General features: G+C 41.7%; 1 protein-coding gene across 2 annotated transcripts in view; it reads right to left on the bottom strand.

Annotated features, from left to right (window-relative positions):
* The window catches only part of SLC9A9 (solute carrier family 9 member A9), a 527,348-nt gene that overhangs the window by 105,990 nt on the left and 396,409 nt on the right, over nucleotides 1-24,949 (bottom strand). For both annotated transcript variants that reach the window (XM_036904299.2, XM_057498899.1), the window contains exon 13: nucleotides 12,694-12,745. In XM_036904299.2, coding sequence (XP_036760194.2) covers nucleotides 12,694-12,745 — 52 coding nt within the window. The remainder of the gene's footprint in view (nucleotides 1-12,693; nucleotides 12,746-24,949) is intronic.

The following is a 24,949-nucleotide window of genomic DNA, read 5'->3' on the forward strand; positions in this document are numbered from 1 at the left end:
ATGATAATAGAGATAAATAATTATCCTAACAAACCTATAGAACTCTTATGGGTTCCCAGGTACTTTTTCAAGTAGTATGTGTGAATGGAATTTGATAGCAGTACTTTTTCCACCTTAAAGTTTATCAAAAATTACTCTAGGTCCAGTATATGGTGTTACAAATTGCAGATTGAATACATAAACATAAAATGACGGATCAACTTACAGATAAGAAAGAGTTCACATCATCTCATTGTCCTTGCTTCACAGTTTAACTAATGCCTGGTTTGTATCATAACGTAGCTAGCATGCTCCTTTATATACATGCACATAAACACACACGCACACATGGAAAATGCACATTGGAGGATCCCTGCTCATTCTGTCCCCTTGTGACAGCACACCAAACTATGAACGCCGCAGCAAAGATGAGACTCTCATTTAGCCTTGTGATTTAAGTATATACTATTATGTATTTGTCTGAAAACAAAACAGAACAAAACAAAAGTGTTTTTCTCTATGAAACTACTTCCAAAGGATATAATGGATAGAATAACTGGTATCATAAAATATACGATAGAACTCAGGTATTGGATAACAGGCAGCAAAGGACTATATGATCCTGGAGAGAAAGAAAACAAATGGAATGAGTCATACTCTTCCTGACTTCCTGCCTGGAGACCCTTTCCCACTTGCAGTACAAGGAGGGAGAGTCCAAGTAGAGAACAGTCCGAGCAGAGAGCAGGAGTTGAACTGAGTTGAGAAACTAGAAATTGGAATTTGGATATTGCTAAAGTGGCTGGCATCTTTTTTTGTTGTTGTGGTCTTGGGAAAGTTACTTTAGTTTCCTCATTTTTAAAATGGGATTTATAATAGATATCTTGATTGGTAAAGGTAAAGATTAGATGTGATTATATACATGGCACCTTATGTATATAAAGTGCTTACCAAATTGTAGCTGCCATCTTCCCCCCCTTCCTCTTCCTCATTATTATTCCTAGTTTCTAGAACATCTAATTGCAGAATTTACAAGTAAGATAAAATATACAGAATTTGGTCCTAAGCAGTAAAAAATTACTGGGGAATTATACTTTTAGATGTATAGCCATAGGTAAGTATAATCAAAATAAATTCATTGTTAACCAAGAAAAATTCAAGATATTTTCTCTGAAATACTCATTGTATTTTTTTCAAAATACTATTATTTACAATGTCACATCAAAAACCCTCATCTAGACCAGATCAGTTTTAGAGCCTGGTGTCCTATTTCTAAACTGTTTGTGGGGGTGTAGTGTGGGGTTTACGTTTTATGAGGCCAACTCTAAGAGAAAGGGGCAAATGTGGAAAAATGTTGATAATAGTTCAATCTAGGGGATATATATATATGGTAATATTTATTCCATTTTCTCTAAGTTTATTAGTGTACTTGAAAATATTCACAAGCAAAAAGAAAATTTTATTTAATGACAAGATGACCCTACCATCTGCTGATTAATCTCTTCTCCTCCTGAACCTACTTAGGTTTCCAGCCTTGCAACTCTAGATGATGTAAGAATGAGAATAAGTTAGCATAAGAGTAGCCATCTTAAGGGCCTAGAAGCAGTTTTCTGAAGTTGTGACTTAAAAAAAACTGGAACTGGGTAAGGCCTTGGAAAACAAGTTAATCATGAACACCGGGATGGGGGCAGCTGTGGCCTTCAGTCAGCTAACCTTGGTCAGTTAATCCTACATACCAAGCTTATCGTGCAGAACCTCCCTAACAATTGAGGAGTGGTCTTATCTTGCTCTTGCTTAACCCCAGGATGTATGTCTTGCAAAGATAATGTGCAGCTGTAGAAAATTACTAAGAGTTAAGTGTTTTGAAAATGCTATATAAACCCTTGGTTCTGAGTGCTCGGGGTCCTTGTTGAAACCCGCTGTGTCGGGCAGACACTTGGACCCCAGCTAGCTGGAATAACAATAAACCTCTTGCTTGTTGCATCGATCTGCCGTGGCCTTCGTCTCCTCACTGGGGGGGAAGCACAGACCGGAATAAGGCCGTTGGGTCTTACATTTGGGGGCTCGTCCGGGATCGCATGCCCCCCCCCGGAGGAACGACAAGCCAAGGATCGGAGGCTTGCCCTGGCCAGGTATTACTGTGTTTGTGTCCGTGTGTCTCTTGTCAAACCTGTAAGAACGTTCTGTGTTTAATCAGAAAGTGCCTTGCCGGCTGGTGAGTGCACCCAGTGTTTTTGTTCGCGAACAAGCCTGAAACCTGTATAAAGCCTGTGGGAGCTCCAATCTGTGTCTGGGTCGGCATAGACTTAGGTGGACGCGCTGGCAGGTCGCCGACCAGGGGTCTTGGGAGACGTCCCTTGCCCCCGTCTGGAGGACGAGGTCCTCATCTGTGAGGAAAGTCGGCTGCCACTGCAGTCCGACAGGCCCTCAACCTGTGGGAGCTCCAATCTGTTTCTGGGTCAGCATTGACTTAGGTGGACGCGCTGGCAGGTCGCTGACCAGGGGTCTTGGGAGACGTCCCTTGCCCCCGTCTGGAGGACGAGGTCCTCATCTGTGAGGAAAGTCGGCTGCCGCTGCAGTCCAACAGGCCCTCAACTTAACTTTCAGGTTTGTCTCCGCGGCCGCGGCAGATTCTTCTCTGTAGGCGCCTGGTTGTTGTTTGTCGTGTTTGTTTGTCTTAGTCTTTTTGACAGAAGAAATGGGACAGACGCAGATGACCCCCTTGTCTCTCATGACAGACCATTTTTCTCAGACGTTAGGGAGAGAGCTCACAATTTGAGCACGGACATCAGGAAGAGAAAATTTCGTGTTTTCTGCACCTCAAGTGGCCATCCTTTAATGTTGGCTGGCTGCCGGAGGGAACCTTATCATTATGTCTCAGTCTGTATGTTTGTGTGTCTAAGTGTGTAAATGAAAATATCTTTCTACCTCCGGATGGTATTAATGAAATTGATTTAAAGACAAGCGCTTGTGAAAATTGGGCATTCTAAAACTTCCAGAAAATCTGATAGAAAATGTTAAGCATTAATGCTAATTTGGGTTTGCCTGAGGCTGGCGTGTCATTGTGGTTATCAGCAGCCAAAGTTTACTTAAAGTCATTTAAGTTGATGTTACCAGTTAAACATTTCAAGAAAAGGCTTGAAGAAAAGCTTGACTTTGTCTAATGTTTAGTAAAAGTTTTCTAAGTAATCTGGCATAGTTGCTAAAAATAAGTAAACAAGTGTAGCAAATAAACATCTTAATAATAATACTGTATTAATGTATAACAGTGTGTATGTATGCAAACAGCTTGAGAATTTTTGTGGTAACCAAAATTTTTAAAGTTTGCTAAGTTATATAGACATATTTTGTGCCTAATGAGAAATTGTGTTGTAAAGCACATTTCCAAAAATGATAATATATGTTCATAGATGAAGAATGCTAGTGTAACAGTTTACGGTGGCCTGTTTTTCAGTGTTCACTGAAAGTTAAAGTATCAAATGATTTTAAGTTCTAATGAAAACTACTTAAATAAGGAAAACATTTCTCTATGCTAAAAGATGTATGTTTTAATAAGAGAAAGTATAAAGAATGGAAACTCATCTGCATGCTAAAGAATGTGTTTTTTGATAAAAGAAAGTGGCTTTGTTCTAAAGTGCAGCTGTTTATGTTAGAGAGGGACGGAGAACAGAGACAAAGAGAGAGCAGTGTGGTGCAGCAGCGTGGTGCCTTTTGTTGTAGCGGATCCGCTCAGCCTGTTGCTTTGGAGGAAGGTCAAGATGTTTAGAGATAAGGCGGGACAAACCCCGGCAAGCCCAGGCATAATTCTCACCCGTTTATGTGCTTGAGACCATGGGGCAAATGAAGAATAAATTACTATATTCTTACAGATATAGTCATGCTATGTGAAATTAAAGCAAGTGAGTCTTGATATCAAGTGCACAGCAAAATTAGAATTTTGTTTCCAGTTAAAAAAAAAACAAAAAACAGTTTTCTTTAACTGTTAGTCTGCTCTTAATGTTGAAAGATTGCAAAGAGTTCTCTAATTGTTTTATCAAAGCAGTTTCTCATGCTTAAAGTCTCAGTGAGTTGCCAGAATATTTTTTTAAAAAATAAAATCTTAATATTAAAAAGACTAAAAGCTAAAGTTTGTTAACAACTGTGTAACCTTTATTTGCCTTTGAAATATTTTGTTATTGAAAACGATTGCATGGCATGAGAAATTGAATTATTTATTCCTTATATTTTTACAAGTAGAAAAATCTCTCTAACCAACAAATGATTAAAGTTGTTACTGATTATTTGTTTTCTTAATTTATCCTACTAAGCAGAATAGTAACAAAGCTTTTTTTTTTAGCTGATTAAATGCACTTAGTTAACAAACCAAAATTTATTCTTAAAAATTAAATTGTGTAGAATCTGGACAAGATTATGTTTCTCCCAGAAAAACAGGTTTCACTGTAAAAGTTTAGATGGGCAAACGTGTGACCACTTTTGAGGAAAGTTGTAATAGATTTTTTTGAGAACCACCCGGTCTTCTTGTTTAATTTATATGCTGTGGATATGTTTGTATGTTTTAAAAAACATGGAGGACTCTCCATATTTTTTAATGCAAATGATCTTATAAGTTGCTATGCAAATTCTATTAAAAGCTCTATCTACTATTAAAGAGTAAAACATTCTTGAAGCTTTCAGGGAAGACCTGTAGACTTAAGCACTTTCTCTGGTTTTTTGTATCTGGTCTTGGACACTTATGCTGAGTTATGTTCTTATTATTTTCACTGTTTGTAAGCTATTAATTGTATATAATCTTTAAACCATCCAAATATCCAGCATACATTTCCATGTCACCACAACCCACTATTGATGCCATGAATGAAATAGCTGGTTAGAAAGCCAAAAGTCATCATTTCTCAATCCCTAAATGAAGAAGTAAGATGCCTGATCTCTTTCATCTCAAAGCATATTTCTGGTCAAATCTGAATATCTGTGTGAAAGAAAGAGACATTTAAATTTGAGATTCTGCTTAAACTTTTAAGTTGAATTTGACTATAGCCATATTCATTCTTTGTATGTATCTCTAACAGGTCTTTTGTATGCCTGGTGATATTATAATCTGCCTTGAGTTTGGACAGTTCTTTCAGCTAAATGTGAATTCTTATTGTAGCTTTTTTCCCCTCCTGAAGATGAAAGCAGAAAAATCTACCATCTGCTACCATTCTCTCAAGAATGCTTGGTAACATAGATTATTTTGACTTTGTATATATTGTCTTTAAAAACTGACAGCAGCAGTCTCCCCTGCTGCCCCACCTTTTTAAGATATCTCGTTTACTGTGCTGGGTATATAGACAATAAATGTGTAATGATAGACAGTTCTAAAAGAATTAAATGCAAAAAAGTGCTTTTACCTCTAGTTAACTCTGATATTTTCCAGAGGGCCCCTGGAACATGTCAGAAGAATTTTTTCTCATTAGAGAAAGTATTTGACTAATTTGGCTTATTTATCTGATATATATATATATATTTACCAAGAAAGCACTGTCAAAGAGAATAATGCTAAACTTTGTTACTGAATGTTTTGTATTACAGAAATATCAGAATTTCCTTATATCAACCGTCTTACAGTGAGCTCTCGTCAGATCTTTGACCATTGTCATTTGTAAGTTTTTTGTCATTTATAGTCACTGTTTTGTTGTTCCTGGACTGGTAAAGAACTGGATTTCAGCAGAACAGGTATTAGTTGCATAAGATTACATAAACTAAAGAAAATAGTTTTGTGTCTTTTTGTTTCGAATGTTGCTGATAGTGTTTTGAGCTTGTTCTCTTAAGCTGACAACAGTTTAGTAGATGGCTGTCTTTATAAGCAGAATTGAGACATCCTTCTCTCTACCTGATCCCTACAGAGTTTAAAAACTTTTAGTGACTGTTTTTGTATTCCATGGCAGTATGTTTATTTGCACGAGTTTAGTAAGAATCTGCTTTCCTTGTGAGAAGACTAATTAAAAACACTGGTTATACTGCCAGAGCTTTGGCTAGAATGTCATACCTGAGAGACATGTGCATGGACTCAGATGTGAACAACTTTAAAGAACTAAGATTGACTTTATAGGGCCAACAAAGCCCCTTGGAAGAACTAGCCTAGTACCTTGCTTGCAGAGTTCCCAGCAGCCTTCCCAGGTGAGTAAAGAAGGTCGCTTCCTGGCAGGTGCAGAGACCTCGAGAAGAGAGGAATTCATCCAAATCTACAGGTACTGCAGGCAAAGCCTGATGGCAGGTCTGGCTTGGCTGTCTGGCCTCAAGAGGCCTTTAAAAGTTCAATCTGAGGTTCCTTGCAAAAAGTTCCAGCAAAGCATATTTAAAAGACCCTGTGTAATCAATTGCTCTTCTTGCTGCACTTGTGCAAATAATCAAGCCAGCTGTTAATTATTTTCTTAACCTGGTTACTTCTAATAAAAATGAAAGTGATTTTAAAGTATTGTTTCAATAATGCAGCCTCCTTCCAGAATAGAAAATCCAACTCCAGATGTTGCTACATAACCTAATAACACAATTTGTTTTATCTTGCCTAGAAGCCACAGAACAGCAAATAGTAATAGAAACGAAACCCAAGATAGAAGCGCCAGCCTTCTGAAGCCCTCTCAACTGACCAGTGATAGAGACCTAGCTGCACCCTTTACTGCGCCCCCTTCTCAGCACGAAGCAGCCAGAGCGGTCATCGCCCCTTTTCCCTAGCTGCAGCTAGAGTCTCTACCTGTAAAAGAGAGAATGAGACAGGGACCATAGGCTTAGACAGAATAAAGTAAGAGCCTCTAGAAGAGGCGGGGCGAGATATTTGCAATCAGAGCAATGTAACTACATGCTAGAGCTCCCCCCTACTAGAACTATGTTAAACATGAAACTCTAGAATCATTCTTCAGTGAGATCAGTTAATGTTCCCCAGATAGAGAAGAGTAGCACATGTTTTGTTATGCTAGTCATTTGTAATCGTGTATGAGATTCGCTTTAGAATACTGGAGGGCCCGGGCCTGTGTGCTGTCTTTCCTCCTTCAGATCTAAGTAATCTTGCAAGCTGAGCAATTGACTTAGCATACAGACCCAGCTGTAGACGGCATAGTAAAAAGCAAGATTCTTTAGCAAATAGACAATATCTCAGCCCGCCTTAAAGGCTGGACATGCAATCTTTTGATGTGCACCCGAACCAAGGCGCCAGTGTCCCAGAGAGAAATCAAGGAAAGAAATTATCTTTAATATTCAAAGACCCCTTCCCCGTTACCCAGACTGACAACCGCGATTTATATAATAAGTTAAAAGCTCTTCAGGCAGTCCAAAGAGAAGTGTAGACCCAACTAAAAGCAGTCTATGAGCCCGGCACTTCAGAAGCAGCCCACCTGTTCCAAGTTAAAGACTTTGTGTTTGTAAAGTGACACCGAGCGCAGACCCTTGAGCCATGGTAGAAAAGACCCTACTTAGTGTTACTGACCACCCCAACAGCAGTCAAAGTTGACAGGATTGCCACCTGGATCCACGCATCTCATGTGAAACCCATTGTCTCAGCCGAGACAGCTGACGACCATCTCACGTGGAGAGCCCAACCTACTGAGAATCCTCTCCAGCTTAAAAATCACCAGAAGACCCCTAAAGTGACCAGGTGCGCGTCCAGAGACACCAACGCTGTTTAGCTGACCCACACACCGTTCTCAAAAACTATTCCAAGATAACCACGTCAGGACAAAGACAACCTTCAAAAGCTAAGACTGCGCCGTTCATATTGTGCCTTTCCCCTATTGCACTACCAAACAGATGACCTCTAATTTCATGATTGAAATAGTTACAAGAAGAAGAGGGGAATGTAAGAATGAGAATAAGTTAGCATAAGAGTAGCCATCTTAAGGGCCTAGAAGCAGTTTTCTGAAGTTGTGACTTAAAAAAAACTGGAACTGGGTAAGGCCTTGGAAAACAAGTTAATCATGAACACCGGGATGGGGGCAGCTGTGGCCTTCGGTCAGCTAACCTTGGTCAGTTAATCCTACATACCAAGCTTATCGTGCAGAACCTCCCTAACAATTGAGGAGTGGTCTTATCTTGCTCTTGCTTAACCCCAGGATGTATGTCTTGCAAAGATAATGTGCAGCTGTAGAAAATTACTAAGAGTTAAGTGTTTTGAAAATGCTATATAAACCCTTGGTTCTGAGTGCTCGGGGTCCTTGTTGAAACCCGCTGTGTCGGGCAGACACTTGGACCCCAGCTAGCTGGAATAACAATAAACCTCTTGCTTGTTGCATCGATCTGCCGTGGCCTTCGTCTCCTCACTGGGGGGGAAGCACAGACCGGAATAAGGCCGTTGGGTCTTACAATGACTGTGAGTAAAAAGTTCCAATTGTGCAGAAGAACAAACACTCTTATTCTCCCCAAATGAGCTCTTTCAGGTTTCAAGGGTATTCCAGGTTATGGTTTTCTGGGAACGGGCAAACAAGTCTTCGTTCACCTTAAGCACACCCTTCATATTTTATAGGCACTTTGTTGTATCCCTTCCTAAAGCAAGTCTTTCTGCTGGAGAAATCCTGAATCCTTTTAATCTCCTTCTGCTCAGTTATTGGAGTTGCCTTTCTCTGGATGTTTCTCAGCTCTGCTCTGACTTTCTTGAGCTGCAGAGACCAGAACTGATCCAGGTTACACACAAACATAAATGATGACCAAAATCAGAATTTTAATGAAGGAAAGGCATATTGAAAGCAAAAAGGAAATCGGAAGTTAGCATTAAAGAGCATACAGAGAAGAAAGTATAGTGTTAAAATATTGAATCATGTTAGAAAAGATGAAAATTAGCCTTACTGTAACAGTCGGCAGAATAGAGATAGGAAAAAAGTGAGGTTTTATGAAGGGTTGATTTCATTACTTCTGAGCTCCAAACCGTCAAGAGCTTTTACCTCCGTCACCTGTAGAATAAAATCAAACTCACCACCACGGCCACTGGTCTAGCCCCTCTCTGTCTCTCTGCTTCATCTCCATCTGCTCCCAACTTGCTCACTCGGCTATAGTCACACTGGCCTTCTGCTGCCAGGGGTCACACCACAACCCACTGTGACTCCAGGGCCTCCTTCCTTGCAGTACCTCTGCCTGGACTTTTCCCCCCAGATCCCACATGGCTTCCACATGCACATAATTCAGGCCTCTGGCCAACCATTTCTTCAGAGAGGCCTGCCCTAATGACCTAATAGCCTCTCCTTCATTGTTCTCTGCCCTCTTAACTGCTTATTGCTATCATTCTCTGAATTTACATTATGTAGTCATTAACCTTTTTTCTTATCAGTGTTCCCTATTAGAATATAAGCTCTGTGAGGGGAAAGACTTTGAATTGCTAACTGCTGCATCCTCTTCACACTTAGAATAGTGCCAGACAAGGTGGGTTGTATGAATGAATGAATGAATAAATGAATAAATGCACTCATACAATTTAAGAGCAAAAGTTCTGGAACCAGATTGGGTTCAAATTCCACCTCTTCCCATTGTGTGTCCTTGGGCAAGTTATTAACTTTTCTATATACAGTTTCCTGATTTGTAATACGGGGATAACAATAGCACCCACTCACAGGAAAACCCACTATTTTGGAAATAAAGTGAGTTAATACACATATGATGCTTAGATCACTGTTAATAACAGGAGTCAGCACTCAACACTTATCAGGATGATTATGAAAATGCCAAAAAGGGAAAGAGAGGAATAATAGTGGCAGCCTCTTTAAGGTAGCAGGAATTTCCTATTAAAAGATGAAGGTGGGTGTGGTGCTCCAGTTATTTCTTAACTTCTCTGCAATGCTGTTCTTCCAGGGACACAGAATCAATTACAAGGAAAACTTGCTGTGGTGGGTGGTGTTGATGGCTGTGGTTTACATCTAAGAGACATAAAATTCACAAGTGCCAATGTCTTCCATCTCTCAAAGTTGTGCACTTGCATAGGTATTTATTTAAAGTTTAATACCTGCATGTGGAACTTGCTTTCTAAAGCTTCTGGGTCTTGTATAAGAGTATAAAACCATCCACACTCTGAAGGTGCTACAAAGGAAAATCATGACACGGCTTGTTGGTCACAGCTACAAGTTCATATTTCCCAAAGCTTATCTTACTGTCCATAAACAGGGACAGAGGAAAATATGCACATGTAATAACAAGTTTATTGTTGATTTTGAGAGTGAGTGCCATAACTTTCTGTGAAATTTTTATCTCTTGGTAAGTAAGAATGAAGACTTTTTTTTAAGAGGTTGACTTGCAAAAATTATCATATTTGTTAATGCTAGCCAAGTTTAATAAATGCAAACCGAGTGGCAACATTCAATTCTCCTAAGAATTAGGCTTTATGTTCTGTAGTCTGACAGAGCAATAGATGCTAATAGGCAAGAGCTGTCGGACAAAATGAGGGCAGAGAGGTTCTTGACACATAGCTTGCAAAGTACCAAAAACGCTCTGTCCAGGTTGAGTAGCGCTGCGTGGACATAGTAGTTTGTTAACCTCTGGTCCAAGCCCACTGTTTCCTGTGCTTGGCGCTGAAGATCAGAATTATTCAAAAGTTTGGAGAAAACCTCTTTCTGAAATGTAGCTACCTTGGTAGTCAAACATTGTAAGAACACTTCCAGGACACTTCTTAAAAATAAAATTATTTTTAAGTAGTAGCAGTTCAGTTGGAGCCATGTAAATTATAATGTTAGTTAATGAACATTGAGATAGATCTTTATGTGCCCTCTACAGGAAGCCCAAGTGACATATTTCTTTTAAAACATAGTGGTCTATGAAGTTTTGTACCACTTGAGGAGACAGTATGATTTTCCCTCTAATGATAATAATTTAGGATATTATTGATGATTGTTTCCTACTGCAGCCCCCCACCCCGCTATCAGAAAGCTTATTTGTTGTTCCATGATAACAAGTATATAGAACCTTATGAAGTACTTACTGATCATTCTTTTTACTCCTTTGGTTTGACTTTCTGCTCTTAATAAATTTTCTTACTGAATTAAAAATTCTTAAAAAAGTAAGTAGTTGTCATAAATACAGTTTCACTTGATCATCATAACTATCTGGAGAAGTAGACATTATTATCATATGCACATTATAGATAGGGAAACTGAGACTCAAAGATGTGGAAATATTCCAAGATCCAAATACGAGGTAGTTTTCACCATACTATATTGTTCTGTCTCATTTCTCTAACAAAAAATACTTTCTTCTGATTTAAGTATCTTCAGGTAAGAATTATTACTGAATTAGCAACAGTGTGAATGAGCTGAAGTAAATATATTTAAAAATGGAAGGAGTTAGGAGGTAATTTTACCAATAATTATATATGATTGTAAAATACTAGGCAGTTAGAGGGAGATGAGGAATTTTTATTGATGAATTTTCTCATTTTCTTTTCTTTTAAACAAAAAAATATGAGAGAGGAATAAAATTCAGATAAAAGTTTTGTTTGAAGGAAGAGGATGGATTTAGTTGACCTATATGAGATGAAACTGCTTTTAAAAATCAGCCATCACCGAACCTTACTAACTACTCATTAGAGCCCACCAGGGTAAGGAGATGGGCCTTGATGACCTTCTAAAGTCACCAGGCTGGCCCCAGCCCCAGGGCACTGGCGCCCCTGCTGTGCCCAGTCCCCCCTCTGTGTGCTCCCTGGGTGACAGAGTCTGGGAAAGCACCACCAGCCTGGCCTTGGGAAACACATGAAAACAAAAACAAAAACAAACCAAAGTCCAATAAGCCAGGATCATCACCAACTTAATTTTCTAGCCTTTTTTGTGGAGCACAGAATCCTTCTTTCTCTATGTCTTTGACATAAAGAACTTGCCACAACCAGGCAAGTTGTGCATCTTTCCCAGAAGCACTATCCAGCGGTGCCTCATTGATGGCATTAAAGGAAAAACTCAGGAGATAAAAGGGAGATCGTCAAATCTAGGTGTGGCCATAACACAATTCATTAGGCAACATCACTTATTTATAGTAGTATTTACCATGTCTATCGACTTCCAGTTTCAGGAAATGGTGCAATATGTCCACTCCATTGTTTAAAATACTGAGGTAAAAATGGCTAATGCAAAATTGCCAATGAGAGATTCTGTTCTGTTGCCAGGTTCAAGTCTAGAGTTTGGAGGCTATAGTTCCCTTACTTGAGCAATAGCATGTTGTTCTGAACAATTTTCTATAAGGATTTTCAGGTCTGTGCAGATAATGGTTGCTCAGCTAAGTCAGGAATGGATCACCTAAACACTGTTTCTGTGCTTCTGCAGATTTTCAGTTTTTCAATATGTCTGTGCCAGACCTGATTAATAAGAAGCCATGCATGAGAACTAAGTCCCTTTGTAGGACTGTGGGATGTGTATGTATGGGATATACACTGAGTGAATTTCACTGAGTTTACCTAAGTAGCAAGTTCCCAGGCAGAGATCTGCACTTCAGGCCGCCTTCCTTCAAGAGCTATGCTCTTGCTCCTGTGTTGCCAAGTTTCCAGGCTTCCTGCGGCACAGAGGGGGTGCAAAGGTATGCTAGTTCTAAGCCTTCTAAAGGTTGTGCAAAGGTTATTGACACCTGAAATTCCCATGTATTTTATAGTCATCTGATTTGCCTTATCAGTGGAGGCAACCCCCTTTAGAAAGAGTCCCTTGGGCACGTGCTGCACAGCATGGAACATTCCATGGAACAGAACACCTTATATCTCTGTACTCTGTTGCACTGGATTCTTTGACTTGCCTGGTGTGAGGAGGGCTCTTCTTTCAGCTCTTCATCCAGGTCCACACCAACTCTGTTAGAGAATCAGAAAAATGGTAAGAGACTTATTGTGAATAAGTAGAGACAATTTTATGTGTCAGATCACCTGAACAAAACAGGATACAAACCAGAGGAAAGACTTGGCAGGGAACCATCTTACCTCTCCCTGAATCAAAAGAATCTCATATAGGTTTATGGCAAAATGAGAATACTTGGGCCTCAGCACAGCCGGTGAGACTGAGCACTGGGCCCCACTGCTGTCTTTCCCAGTGAGGAAAGGGTCCTGAGACCCCAGGATAGGAGCCCTCAGGACAAAGACCCACAGCCCTGAAAACAGGGCTCCTGGAGGGAAGGCCACGGGCTACTCCTGCAGGGCTCACTGACCAAACTGCTCTGGCCCGCGGGGGGCCCAGGTGAGAGCAGGCTGCCCAGACAGAAAACACTGATCCTTTGCCCAGATGCAAACTGAGCCTGCCAACAGGGAGCATCCAGCTGTGGGGCCTGAGGCTTCTATAATTTGGGGGCTGTCTTTAAGAAAATTAATTTAAAAGTCCAAATACAAAATGCAGTATGCAAAAGTCTCTCTTGAGAAAGAGAAAATGAATCACAAAGCAGTTTGTAATTTTTAAGTCTGGCAAATGCAATAGACATCTCAAATCCATCAAATACACAATATTCTTAATTAATTAACTGCCTGACACACTTCTAAAATAACTTTTTCCTCTGGAAGTTTGGCTTGCATACTTTGATACTCTATGTGAAGATTTTGTGTAAGACAGACTAGGAAGATAAGATATTCTTCCCTCTAGCAAGATTGATTAATATTATTGATGATTGGGAGGCAGTAGAGCATGCTTCCTTACAGACACGGTTGCTGTGTGCACTGCTGCTATAGTGATGTCTTGCAAACATAAGATTTCTGGTAAATTTCATTTCATGCAATTACCATAGGCAGTGCACAGTGTACCAGCAGTACATATGCTGCATCACTGAATATATTCCTGAATTTTTGTTTCGATGGGGCATAAATGAGAATGGAATCTTCCACTTTTAATTTTACACCTCACATGATTGGAATAATTTGCCACAGACTAGCCTCTGGCCCAGTGCATTTCAAGTTCATTTTTCCTCCATCACCCACCGACCTATGAAGCCAGGTGCCACAGGACATGCTCATCTTTGAGTCAGCCTTGGGCACTGTTATAAGCCATTGCTACCTGGGGACAGCCAGCAGTGACTTGCTCATGCACCGAAGTGACTGTAGACCACACAAACATATTCCACTAAATGTGAACTCAATGTGTTCCCAAGTCAGTTTCCCCTGAGTCGGATCCCCCAGATGCCCACAGTCACTCCAGGGCCATCTGACTAGGCAAGAAGTATGATGGAGGGGAAGCTGTAGTGCAAAGAAACAGCACCCAGTTGTGGTTCAAATATGTTCCTTTCAGAAATTTTACAAAAACACAGGACCATGAGAACACAATGCTGGGGCTCTTCCCAGGGCCTTGGAAGGGACAGAGCAACCGAGGGGCCTGGCGTTTGAACTTCCTCTGCTCCGAAGAGCCTGCGGTGGGTTGGGGGGTGCAGGGCAGGAGGCCGGTGAGCAGCTCAAGGCCGCAGACGCCTGGCGCAGGCTCTACCCGAGCCTCTCCCATGAGCACCACAAGTTCTTGAGCGTCAGCATCTTTCCTTCAGTTCCTGCCCCTGTAGACACGTCTTTAGTCCCCTTGCAGTTCTGCTCTCTAAGCGGGGAGGGCGCACAGGCTTAGGAGCCACCAGCAGGCCGCTGCGTCAGCAGGGAGAGGGAAGCTGCCGCACGGGGAGGCAGCTTGTTTAAGGTCCCTCTGAGTCTGTAAAAATTAGAGTCTTCTGGGCATGAATAGCCCCTTCTTTCTAACCCAGGGGGTGAAGTGTGTAGTTAGTGTTTGCATGCTGAACTGGGAAGGGTCTTTTGTGGAGACTAACCTTTGATTTTCTTAGTGTAGAAAGAGCTATTTGATCTATTTCATTGAAGCTGGAGGGAGAGCAGGAGGGGAGGGGGGAGGAGGAAGGGAAAGGGGGTCAGGTGGGAGAAAGGAGGGTGGGAAGAGAAAGAGAGAGGGGAGGCCAGGGCAGAGCAGGGAGAGGCGGGTGGGGAGGGAGTGGAGGGGGAGATAAGGCCCCACCTCCCAAGGTGGGCCAAGGCCGTGACCTCGGGGTGCCGGTGGCCTGGGTCCAGCCCAGTGAACAGAGGGTCCTGGGTCCCTTTCTTGTGGGGTGGGGCTACCTGCAAGCCTCCAGTGGGTCTGAGCTCCCAGGCCGATGCCAGGGGCCCCAGGGGCCTTTACTACCAGGTAAGCCTAGCTACTCCCACCCCCTGCCTGTAACCCATGTAGACTGTGAATGAACTGAGGGTACCGAGGTTCCCACGGCAACATCTGCTTCAGGCCTTTTTCTAGTCCTTTGTCTAGAAAACCAGAAGAAACAGAAATCAAATTTCCCAAGAAAACCAATTTTAAGGTTTGAGGCAGTACTGAGGTTTAACACTAAAATTTAAGCTTTCCTCCCCAGCAGCAATCAAAGGAGACATTTCTAGTTTCAATTATTCCAGCAGCCAGATGGAGCTGAGGAATGATGGCAGTGGATTAAGTTCTTCAGCTTTGCGTGGGGCTCATCTCACGGGCCTGAGGCATCAAGCTGTTCTCCTGGGAGCAAGAAGAGGCCTCTTCCCTCCTCGCCTGGAAGGCCAGGGCCTGCTCCTGGGGCCAGATGGGCAGCGCTGCTAGGCCCTGGGAAAACTAAATACCTCAAGTGGCTAGAGGAAAGAGAAAGTTATTTCCTTAAGGGGGAACAAAACAGAAGTGGTTCCTGCCCTCAAAAGGCACGCAGTTTAGCAGGTTAAATAAGACAACTCTAAAAAAAAATTATTGAAATTTAAGTGCAAGGAAGGAAAGGCACATAAGAACGATGCCTTCTTTCACTTGTGATTTTAGCTCCTTTGATAAAATTCATGCTAAAATATATTACCTGGCTCCCTGCCTCCCCAGGCAGAGTGTGGGGGGGATACTCAGATCTTTACTGGAGGTCTCAGTACTGCCAATGGCCCCATAAAGTCTAACACTTGCTGTGTTATAATGATTTCTGAGAGGTATATGATCCTCTTTATGTCTGCATTAAATGGTCCCTGGCTACTATTCTTTTTCTTTTTAAAATTCTTGTGTCTGCCAGTTAGATTGTCTTGATCTCCTGCTTGCAACAATGTTAGCATAATGTCTGTATGCTCCTCCCCTTTTAATTTAGTATGGGATTGATAACCTGATAGTCAAATATAATACCTTGTTTTCTTTTCAAGTTTATAATACACACACACACACACACACACGCGCACACACACACACACACATTAAAAAAAAATTGAAACATTAGAGAAGGGCTTCTGATAAAACAATTGTTCTCTGCCCCACCTCTGCACATCAAATTCCCCATTGCTTCTGAGGGCAATTTCCTGCCTTTTCTTGACTGTGATATATAAAGTGATATCAGCATGCATGGCACATTCAAACAGCATCCCCAGGGTTAAGCAAACATGCCAGCTGCATCTGTATGTCTTATTATCCTGCTCAGGATAAAGCAAGTCACAGTGTGCAAGTGAGATTCTTTCAGGGTTAACCTTGAATCCACTCACTTTTATATATTAAAGATCATTCACACACAAGGTGTTCTTGAGAGCTTATTAGAAAGAAGACATGATGCCACCACAGTTTGTGGCACCACGTGTGTCCACAGCAGCTCCTAGGTGAGATCACAGGTATGTGGGGTGAAGTCCACTCTCTCGGGTGACAGCTGAAGCTCTCCAGCACATTTCCCGCAGTGTTAAGCTACCTTTCTGCTCATCTGGACATGGTGTCCAGTAACTGGGCTCGTGATGGGTCCTTGTTTCTGAGCCCCAGTGTTCAATATGGTCCCTGAGCCCTGGTCCTGGCCTGATCTGCCAGGGCTTCTCCCATCGACTGAGCTTGCTCCCTCCAAACTCCAGCTGGTGATTTGGAACATGCTGGCCGCCACTGGGCATCTGTGATGTACCGCCTCCACCCCTGACCTTCCAACACTGCTCCTCCCCTCTGATTGACCGCATGGACCATCCATCTTGTTGCCCTAATTTGGTTAAGATCCCCTCTCACTATAAGTTTTCACTGACTTGGCCTGCAAGTAGCTATACACCTCAACTCTGTTCTCTGCTCCCATGCCAAACCCCTTCTGAGGCACCCACGATCGCCCTGCCCTGGCAGTGCAGCCCTGCGGTCACTTGTCTGGTTAGACCCAGAACAAGCAGGCCAAGCCTGTGCTCTGCATGATTCACCAGCTCTGGCTGGACTCCCAGGGCTCAGGACTGCTGTGCAGTTGTTGAAGCATCAGTGAAACCCAGCTGTTGAGAGCCTCTCATTGCTGTGTGCCCTGCCTCCCTCACTGTGCCTTGGTTTCTCATTAGTGCAATGGGGAAAATAGCAGAACCTGCTCTCCAGGCTTGTGAGGAGAATTGAATGAGAAAACAGGTGTAAAGTGGGTTAGCTTAGGACGTGGTACCTAGAAAGCTCCCAAGAAATGTTAGCAGCTATTGTCTATGTTACTATTTTTATTAGTAGTAGTACATTTTTTTCCCCTTAATCAGTGGGGCCAGAGCTTGGGCCTGCCATGTTCACTGCTCACTAATTTCAGAAATCAACCTTCTTAGTCACCAGCTCTGCACTGAATAGCCCTGGAATACACATTAACAGTTGAGCCACGGGGAGTGGGTAGTGCACATCAGGCCTTCCAGTTTAATAGTAAAATAGCATTTCTATTTAAGAAGGACCAAGCTTCCCAGATTGGAATTTATTTAGAATTTGCTGGTAGGCTGCGGGGGTGAGAGGGCAACAGAGAAGGAAAAGAAGGTGTTAGAAGAGCAACAGGAAAAGAGGGAACAGGTAAAGTGCAGTAGAAAGAGCGCAGAGGGGTGGAATGCGAAGAGGAAATACATTATTATGAAGAATAGATGCAAGTGGTGGATAAATTATGGTAAAGGTGCATGCAACCTTTGAAAAGGGAAGCTGAGGGTGGATGGATGAACAACTACAGAGCCCAAGAAAATGTCTAAAAATACAGGAACATGAAGAACCAGTAAAGGATTTAAAAGCAACAAAAAAGGCTGGTGAAAATTTTATACCATGTTTTGCATTCTTGATGTACCTTTTAATTTTAAGCAAGTCAAGTGTTGGCCTCTGTAGTATTCAAATGAAAACAGAAGTGAGCTTTGCAACCATTCCCAGCTGTGCCCTCAAACATTTCACTCCTGGGTTCTCATTTACAGTGAGCATCCAGCTCCATTTTCAGAGCAAAATGCATCTCTGCGCACCACAGTGCACCTCCCCTCTTGCAGCACCTCCGTTCCTTGGTGACTTTTATTAGACATACTGAACTCTCAGGATGCCCCAGCATCCAACCATGGCCAGAAAGGATGCTCTGAAGTTGGGTTTTTCTCAGAAGGGAAGCAAGGTAAGGAACTAATAAAAGGCTCACTTTTCCCATTAAAGCCAACAAAATCCATTCTGATCCTTATCACTTAGCAGCTCTGGAAAGGCAGTGAAATATTACTAGGGTTTAGTCTCATTGTGTGATTTCCAATAGCTTTTGGGGTGGTTTGCCTTCTCTCGAGCCCTCTGCTGATAGGGCTGGGGGTTGGGGAGGAGAAACCATTCCCTCTGAGAGCTGTGTTTGATGGCTGAGTAAAAAAAATGACATTTTTCAGTAAGGAAAGAATGACTGGATATTGAGCACACAAATTCAGCAGGACAATGGAGGAGCCTAAAGATACAGAGGTTTGGGGACTGTTGTGCCACCCTCAGAACATCACACAGGGGCCAGAATCTGGTAACCAGACCCCTTCCCTAAACTATTTGGATAAATATTCGTGGAGCTTGTGTATGACCAAAATAATCACCCAAATTAACCCAAATAATTATTCAAATATTTGAAATTTGTTTTGGGGAAATAAGGAAATGAATTAATGTAAGTGGAAAAACTCAACTTGATTCATTTTTTAAATTTCTGTATGGCAGAAATTGGGACCTTGGAGCCAGGATGTATGGGTTCAGATCTTACCTGTAGCATTTACTACATTTGTAATTTCAGGACAATTTATTTAACCTCTCTAAACCTCAGTTTTTTCAACTAGAAGGGGGTTAGGTATATATCTATATTACAGGTTATTATAAGGATGAAACGAGTTAACGCATATAAAATGTGCAAAATATTGGCTGCCACTTAGGAAGTACTCACGAAACATTAGCTGATGTTCTGGTTGTTATTGGTGGTGGTATTTTTAGGGAGAAATTGACGTACCTTATATTGAATGGTAAATACAATATAGGTTAAAGCCAAGAGCAGGTTTTCTATACATGATAGATACTAGGATATAAAGGTCAATGACAGGAATCCTGCCATAAATGACCCAAGGTCTTATGGGGAAGACAGACATCAGAAACAACTGTAGTATGATGAGATGAGCATTGCACACAGTTACTTGATCACACCAACAGAGAGCCCAACCAAGGTGGGCTATGGAGAGGTTGGGTATATTTCAGAGGAGCTGGTATTGAAAAATGAGTGTAGTTTAAGTGCCTGGCATTAAACTTTTGATTGCTGAGGCATCCATTTCAAAATACATCCATCTTGCATAAACATATTGCCAGCTGTATGATACAGCTACTAGCCAAACAACCAGATAAGGAATTAAGCTGCCCTATCCATCAAGTCTCCTCTTTCAGAAAACCCTGGGTAACCTAGATATCTGACTGCTGGAGTGATTCAACTTCTCCTTTCCTGTACTCTAATTTCTGCTCTTGTGCTTTGAATTAGTCAATAAAGAGTGACAATGTGAAAACCTAGACACCCCACCCTCAGACCCTAAGAAAGGGGGAGCCCCAAGTCCACGCTCTCTGTGTCTCTATCTGTAGCCTTGCTGCATGGCCTCAGGTGTGTGGGGTATACCCTCTAGGATTTGTGAGTAATAAATCTTGTTCCTCAAAGGGAAGTGCTGGTGTCTTGAAATCATACTAAAAACCACAAGGGGTTAGGGGTGAGAAGGAGACAGGGGAAGATACTCCAGGATGAGGGCACAGAATGGGCAAAGGCATGGAAATTTAAGAGAACAAAGCAGTTCTGGGACACAGTAAATAGATTCTTGTGGCTAGATTATGAGGTTATGCATGTTGGCATGGGCACAGATGCTTTAGATGAGATCAGTAAGTAATTTGAGGTCAAATTATAAAATTTTTAAATTCTATGCTTAGGAAAGTGTATTTTGTTTGTTTCCTGTAGGCAGTAGAGATTGAAAGAATTAGATTTATGTTCTTGAAAAAGATCACTAGTGGCAGAATTGTGATATTAAGAAACCATCCACTCCAAAAGTACTAGATCTAATATCTGAATTCAGCAAAGTTGCGGGACACAAAATTAATACACAGAAATCTGTTGCATTCCTATACACTAACAATGAATGAGCAGAAAGAGAAATCAGGAAAACAATTCCATTCACAATTGCATCAAAAAGAATAAAATAGCTAGGAATAAACCTAACCAAGGAAGTGAAAGACCTATACCCTGAAAACTACAAGACATTCATGAGAGAAATTAAAGAAGATACCAATAAATGGAAACACATCCCATGCCCATGGATAGGAAGAATTGATATTGTCAAAATGACCATCCTGCCTAAAGAAATCTACAGATTCAATGCAATCCCTATCAATAGCATTCCTCAGTGAATGAGAGCAAATAGTTCTAAAATTCATATGGAACCACAAAAGACCCCAAATAGCCAAAGCAATCCTGAGAAGGAAGAATAAAGTGGGGGGAATTATGCTCCCTGACTTTAAGCTCTACTACAAAGCCACAGTAATCAGTAATTTAGTACTGGCACAAGAAAAGACCCATAGACCAATGGAATAGACTACAGAGCCCAGATATAAATCCAAGCATATATGGTCAATTAATATATGATAAAAGAGCCATGGGCATACAATGGAGAAATGACAGCCTCTTCAACAGCTGGTGTTGGCAAAACTGGACAGCTACATGTAAGAGAATGAAACTGGATTATTGTCTAACCCCATACACAAAAGTAAACTCAAAATGGATCGAAGACCTGAACATAAGTCATGAAACCATAAAACTCTTAGAAAAAAACATAGGCAAAAACCTCTTGGACATAAACACGAGCAACTTTATGAACACATCTCCCTGGACAAGGGAAACAAAGGAAAAATGAACAAGTAGGACCATATCAAGCTGAAAAGCTTCTGTACAGCAAAGGACACCATCAGTAGAAGAAAAAGACATCTTACAGTATGGGATAATATATTTATAAATGACATATCTGATAAGGGGTTGATATCCAAATTATATAAAGAGCTCACACACCTCAACAAACAAAAAGCAAATGAGCCAATTAAAAAATGGGCAGAGCTGCTGAACAGACACTTCTCCTAAGAAGAAATTCAGATGGCCAACAGACACATGAAAAGATGCTCCACATTGCTAATCATCAGAGAAATGCAAATTAAAACGACAATGAGATATCACCTCAAACCAGTTAGGATGGCCAACACCCAAAAGACAAACAACAACAAATGTTGGCAAGGATGTGGAGAAAGGGGAACCCTCCTACACTGCTGGTGGGAATGTAAACTAGTTCAAGCATTGTGGAAAGCAGTATGGAGGTTACTCAAAAAACTAAAAATAGAAATACCATTTGACCAAGGAATTCCACTCCTAGGAATTTACTCTAACAATGCAGCAGCCCAGTTTGAAAAAGCCCAGTTTGTCTACCCCCACACACAAAAGTAAACTCAAAATGGATCAAAGACCTGAACATAAGTCATGAAACCATAAAACTCTTAGAAAAAAACATAGGCACTATGTGATAAACTATGTTTATCACAGCACTATTTACAATAGCCAAGAAAGGGAAACAACCTAAGTGTCCATCAGTAGATGAATGGATAAAGAAGATGTGGTACATATACACAATGGAATATTATTCAGCCATAAGAAGAAAACAAATCTTACCATTTGCAACAACATGGATGGAGCTGGAGGGTATTATGCTCAGCAAAATAAGCCAGGCAGAGAAAGACAAGTATCAAATGATTTCACTCATCTGTGGAGTATAACAACAAAGCAAAAACTGAAGGAAGAAAACAGCAGCAACTCACAGAACCCAAGAATAGACTAACAGTTACCAAAGGGAAAGGGACTGGGGAGAATGGGTGGTAAGGGAGGGACAAGGGGGAAAAAGGGGCATTACAATTAGCACTTATAATGTAGTGGGGGGAGCACGGCGAAGGCAGTATATACAGAGAAGACAAGTTAGTGATTCTATAGCATCTTACTATGCCGATGGACAGTGATTGCAATGGGGTATGTGGGGGGACTTGATAAGAGGAGGAGTCTAGTAACCATGATGTTGTTCATGTAATTGTACATTAATGATAGCAAAATAAACAAACAAACAAACACAAAAGAAACCAGAGGCATGGAGGTTATCCAGCAGACTATTGCAATAGTCCAACCAAGAACCCATGAGAATCTAAACTAAGATAGTGGTGGTTGAAAAGAGAGAGATTTGAGAGATGTGCATGAAGGGGTGGTGGTGAGTACATGATAGACTAACTATAAAGTAAGGAGAGGAAAGCACTGAGGTGTTTCTGAGTTTCTACTCAGGATACTTGAATGGTTCATCCTTGCCATTAACCATATTACAGGAGAAGTATGTGTGGGAATTTCCCCTGAGGTACATACTCTGAAAAAGATGGAACTGAAACTCAGGATCAGTAGTCTGAGCATTTTTATGGTGAATAAAGCAACGTCAGTGCTCTACATTCTTATCAGCTCAAGAAATAGCCCCTCTCCTTTAAGAGTTTTGACTATTTGTCTGAAGTGGAGGTTGAGACTGAGCAATAAAGTCCAAGGAATAAGGGAGGGATATGGGGTTTCAAGGCCACGATCAGTGGACTGGGAATGTTCATGGAAGCTGGAGAAGGTTGTGTCACATTCAGTATTGGAAGACAATTAGGGCATCTTATCCAACAAGGGTTACAGAAAGGCTGGTAGGAAAGACCCTCAGGAGAGAGCAATATGCTATAATTCTGAAGAGAGGGCAACATTTTCTGGATGAAGGCTGTGGCAATAGATGTAGAAAAATTGGGGTCTGGATTAATATGCACTACCTGGGAGAGTACCTAGCAGGAGTTACCTAAGTGTAGTCAGTGTGGGCTCAGTATCAGGAAAAGCAACAGCCTCCCACTTCCCATTTGCTTTCAAGCAAAGGATGATGTATCACATCAGAGGTGTGGCGGTAGCAAGTCTCTTGGTCAGTGACTGGACAGATGATTTTACACTTCTCTCAGAAGACTGGAATTAGAGCACAAAGGTTAATGTGTACTCAGAGGTAACTCTGATTTTAAATTTGGGAGTGTCAAGAGGACACACCTGCCAGTGAAGTGAAGGAGGAAGGAGGTTCCATAACTGGGGACATGAAGCATGTGATACGCCTATAAACTCCCACAGAAGAGTAAGACAAGCAGCCTGGGAAGGCTGCTGACAGTGGAGCGCGCCTCAGGGTTTTCCCCGGTGACGCACACATGCATCGTCATCTGGGGGGCTCCTGTGTGCTGTGCTGTGTCACACTCTCCCATCCCTGGAGCTGGTCTGATTACCAAACTGAGAATGGCTGGATCAAGGGTGTGTGTGACATTCCTCCCCTGGTGTCCTGAGGCCGACTGTGTGACATCTGTTTCTCTTACAGAGATTATGGCTGTGGAGCAGATTCCCTGGGTCACTGTCAGGCTGATCACATTGAAGAAGGGTCTGGTCTCTCTTTAACTCTTTGCTGACGCAGTTTACTGAAAATACTAGGTGACAGCTAACACGAGGCATATGGTACAATCAGTCGGAGTTAGAAACCCTGACTAGCTGGTCCCACCATTTACTTGTGCATCTATAGGCAAGAAGCTGCCCCTCAGTTTCCATGCCATAAAATGGAATATGAATAGCAATGATTCCATGGGGTTGTTGTGAGATAATGCGTGTAAGGGGCTCAGCAGAGCACTTTACCTAGAAAGTGCTCAGCAGGAGGAGCTGTACTTCTTGTTGATTGTTGATGTTGTTGGCTTGCTACTCAGGCCTTCTGAATAAAATTTAACTGTGCACATTTCCAGCATCAGATTTATGTTTTACTTTTCCTCACCTGATCTTAAAGTTGATTTTCCTGGTGAATTCTGGCTCCAGAAGAGGCCTATTTGCAATATAGAGATTGAAGAGTAGGTGGGCTCTGGGTGTGTAGATGAGCCATGGGGCTAGTGTTTACTATGCCTGACAATTTTGAAATACATGTGGGAACATATATATATGCTAAAACATGATGTTCTTGGAAAAACAAACACCAATAAACAAGTACATATCACAGACAGGAATGCAGATTTCCATCCTCTTCTAAAGTTTGGGCAAAACTCCCCCTGAGTTCGGAATGCTTAGTTTTGCCAAGATGTAAGCTAATTTCAGGCTACAGATGAGAGTCAATTAGAAACTGGACAGAGACTGAATACTCATACTAATTTATTTTGACCTAAGCCGGAGTTAAGCCCTTTGGTGGGAAGACAGATGTAATAGCTATCAAGGCATCTGGCCTTCCTTCCCTAAGGCTTCACTCAGGGTGCCCTGCTCGGCAATTAGGGATTTATCAGTCAAATGCGCATTTCTCAGAAAAACCATCCTTTCAAGTGGATTAGCTTGTTTAAATTCTAGTGTGTCACCAGGTGGGGCATCTTCTCTTTGTCAACTTGAAGATGTTGTATGGGAAAAAAGAGACATTTTATTACTGAATATAAAGTGCTTCAGGAGTCTGCTTTATACAGTGTGAAACCAAAAGTGGTTGAAAATAAATCCCAGACTGTCAGGGGTCTGTCTGAGTGAGAAGTGGAAGACTTAAAACCTAGAGATTATTGTGTTGCCCCACAGTCAGACAAAAAGGCCCATACAATAGCACCAGGAGTCCATCTTTTTCCCTCACTTCAAACCATCCAAGGAATAAGGAGCTCCAGGGGTAATGACGGCCTAACCCCAGCTCCCATGAAAGGCCGAGCTTGGTGTGCAGTGTGCGGCTGAAGGGCCACTTCAGTGCAAGGCTTTGCTTCATGCTTCTCTGATGTGCCCACGCTTTCGT

Source organism: Manis pentadactyla, chromosome 1 (assembly GCF_030020395.1).
Source record: "Manis pentadactyla isolate mManPen7 chromosome 1, mManPen7.hap1, whole genome shotgun sequence".
Taxonomy (NCBI): Eukaryota; Metazoa; Chordata; class Mammalia; order Pholidota; family Manidae; genus Manis; species Manis pentadactyla.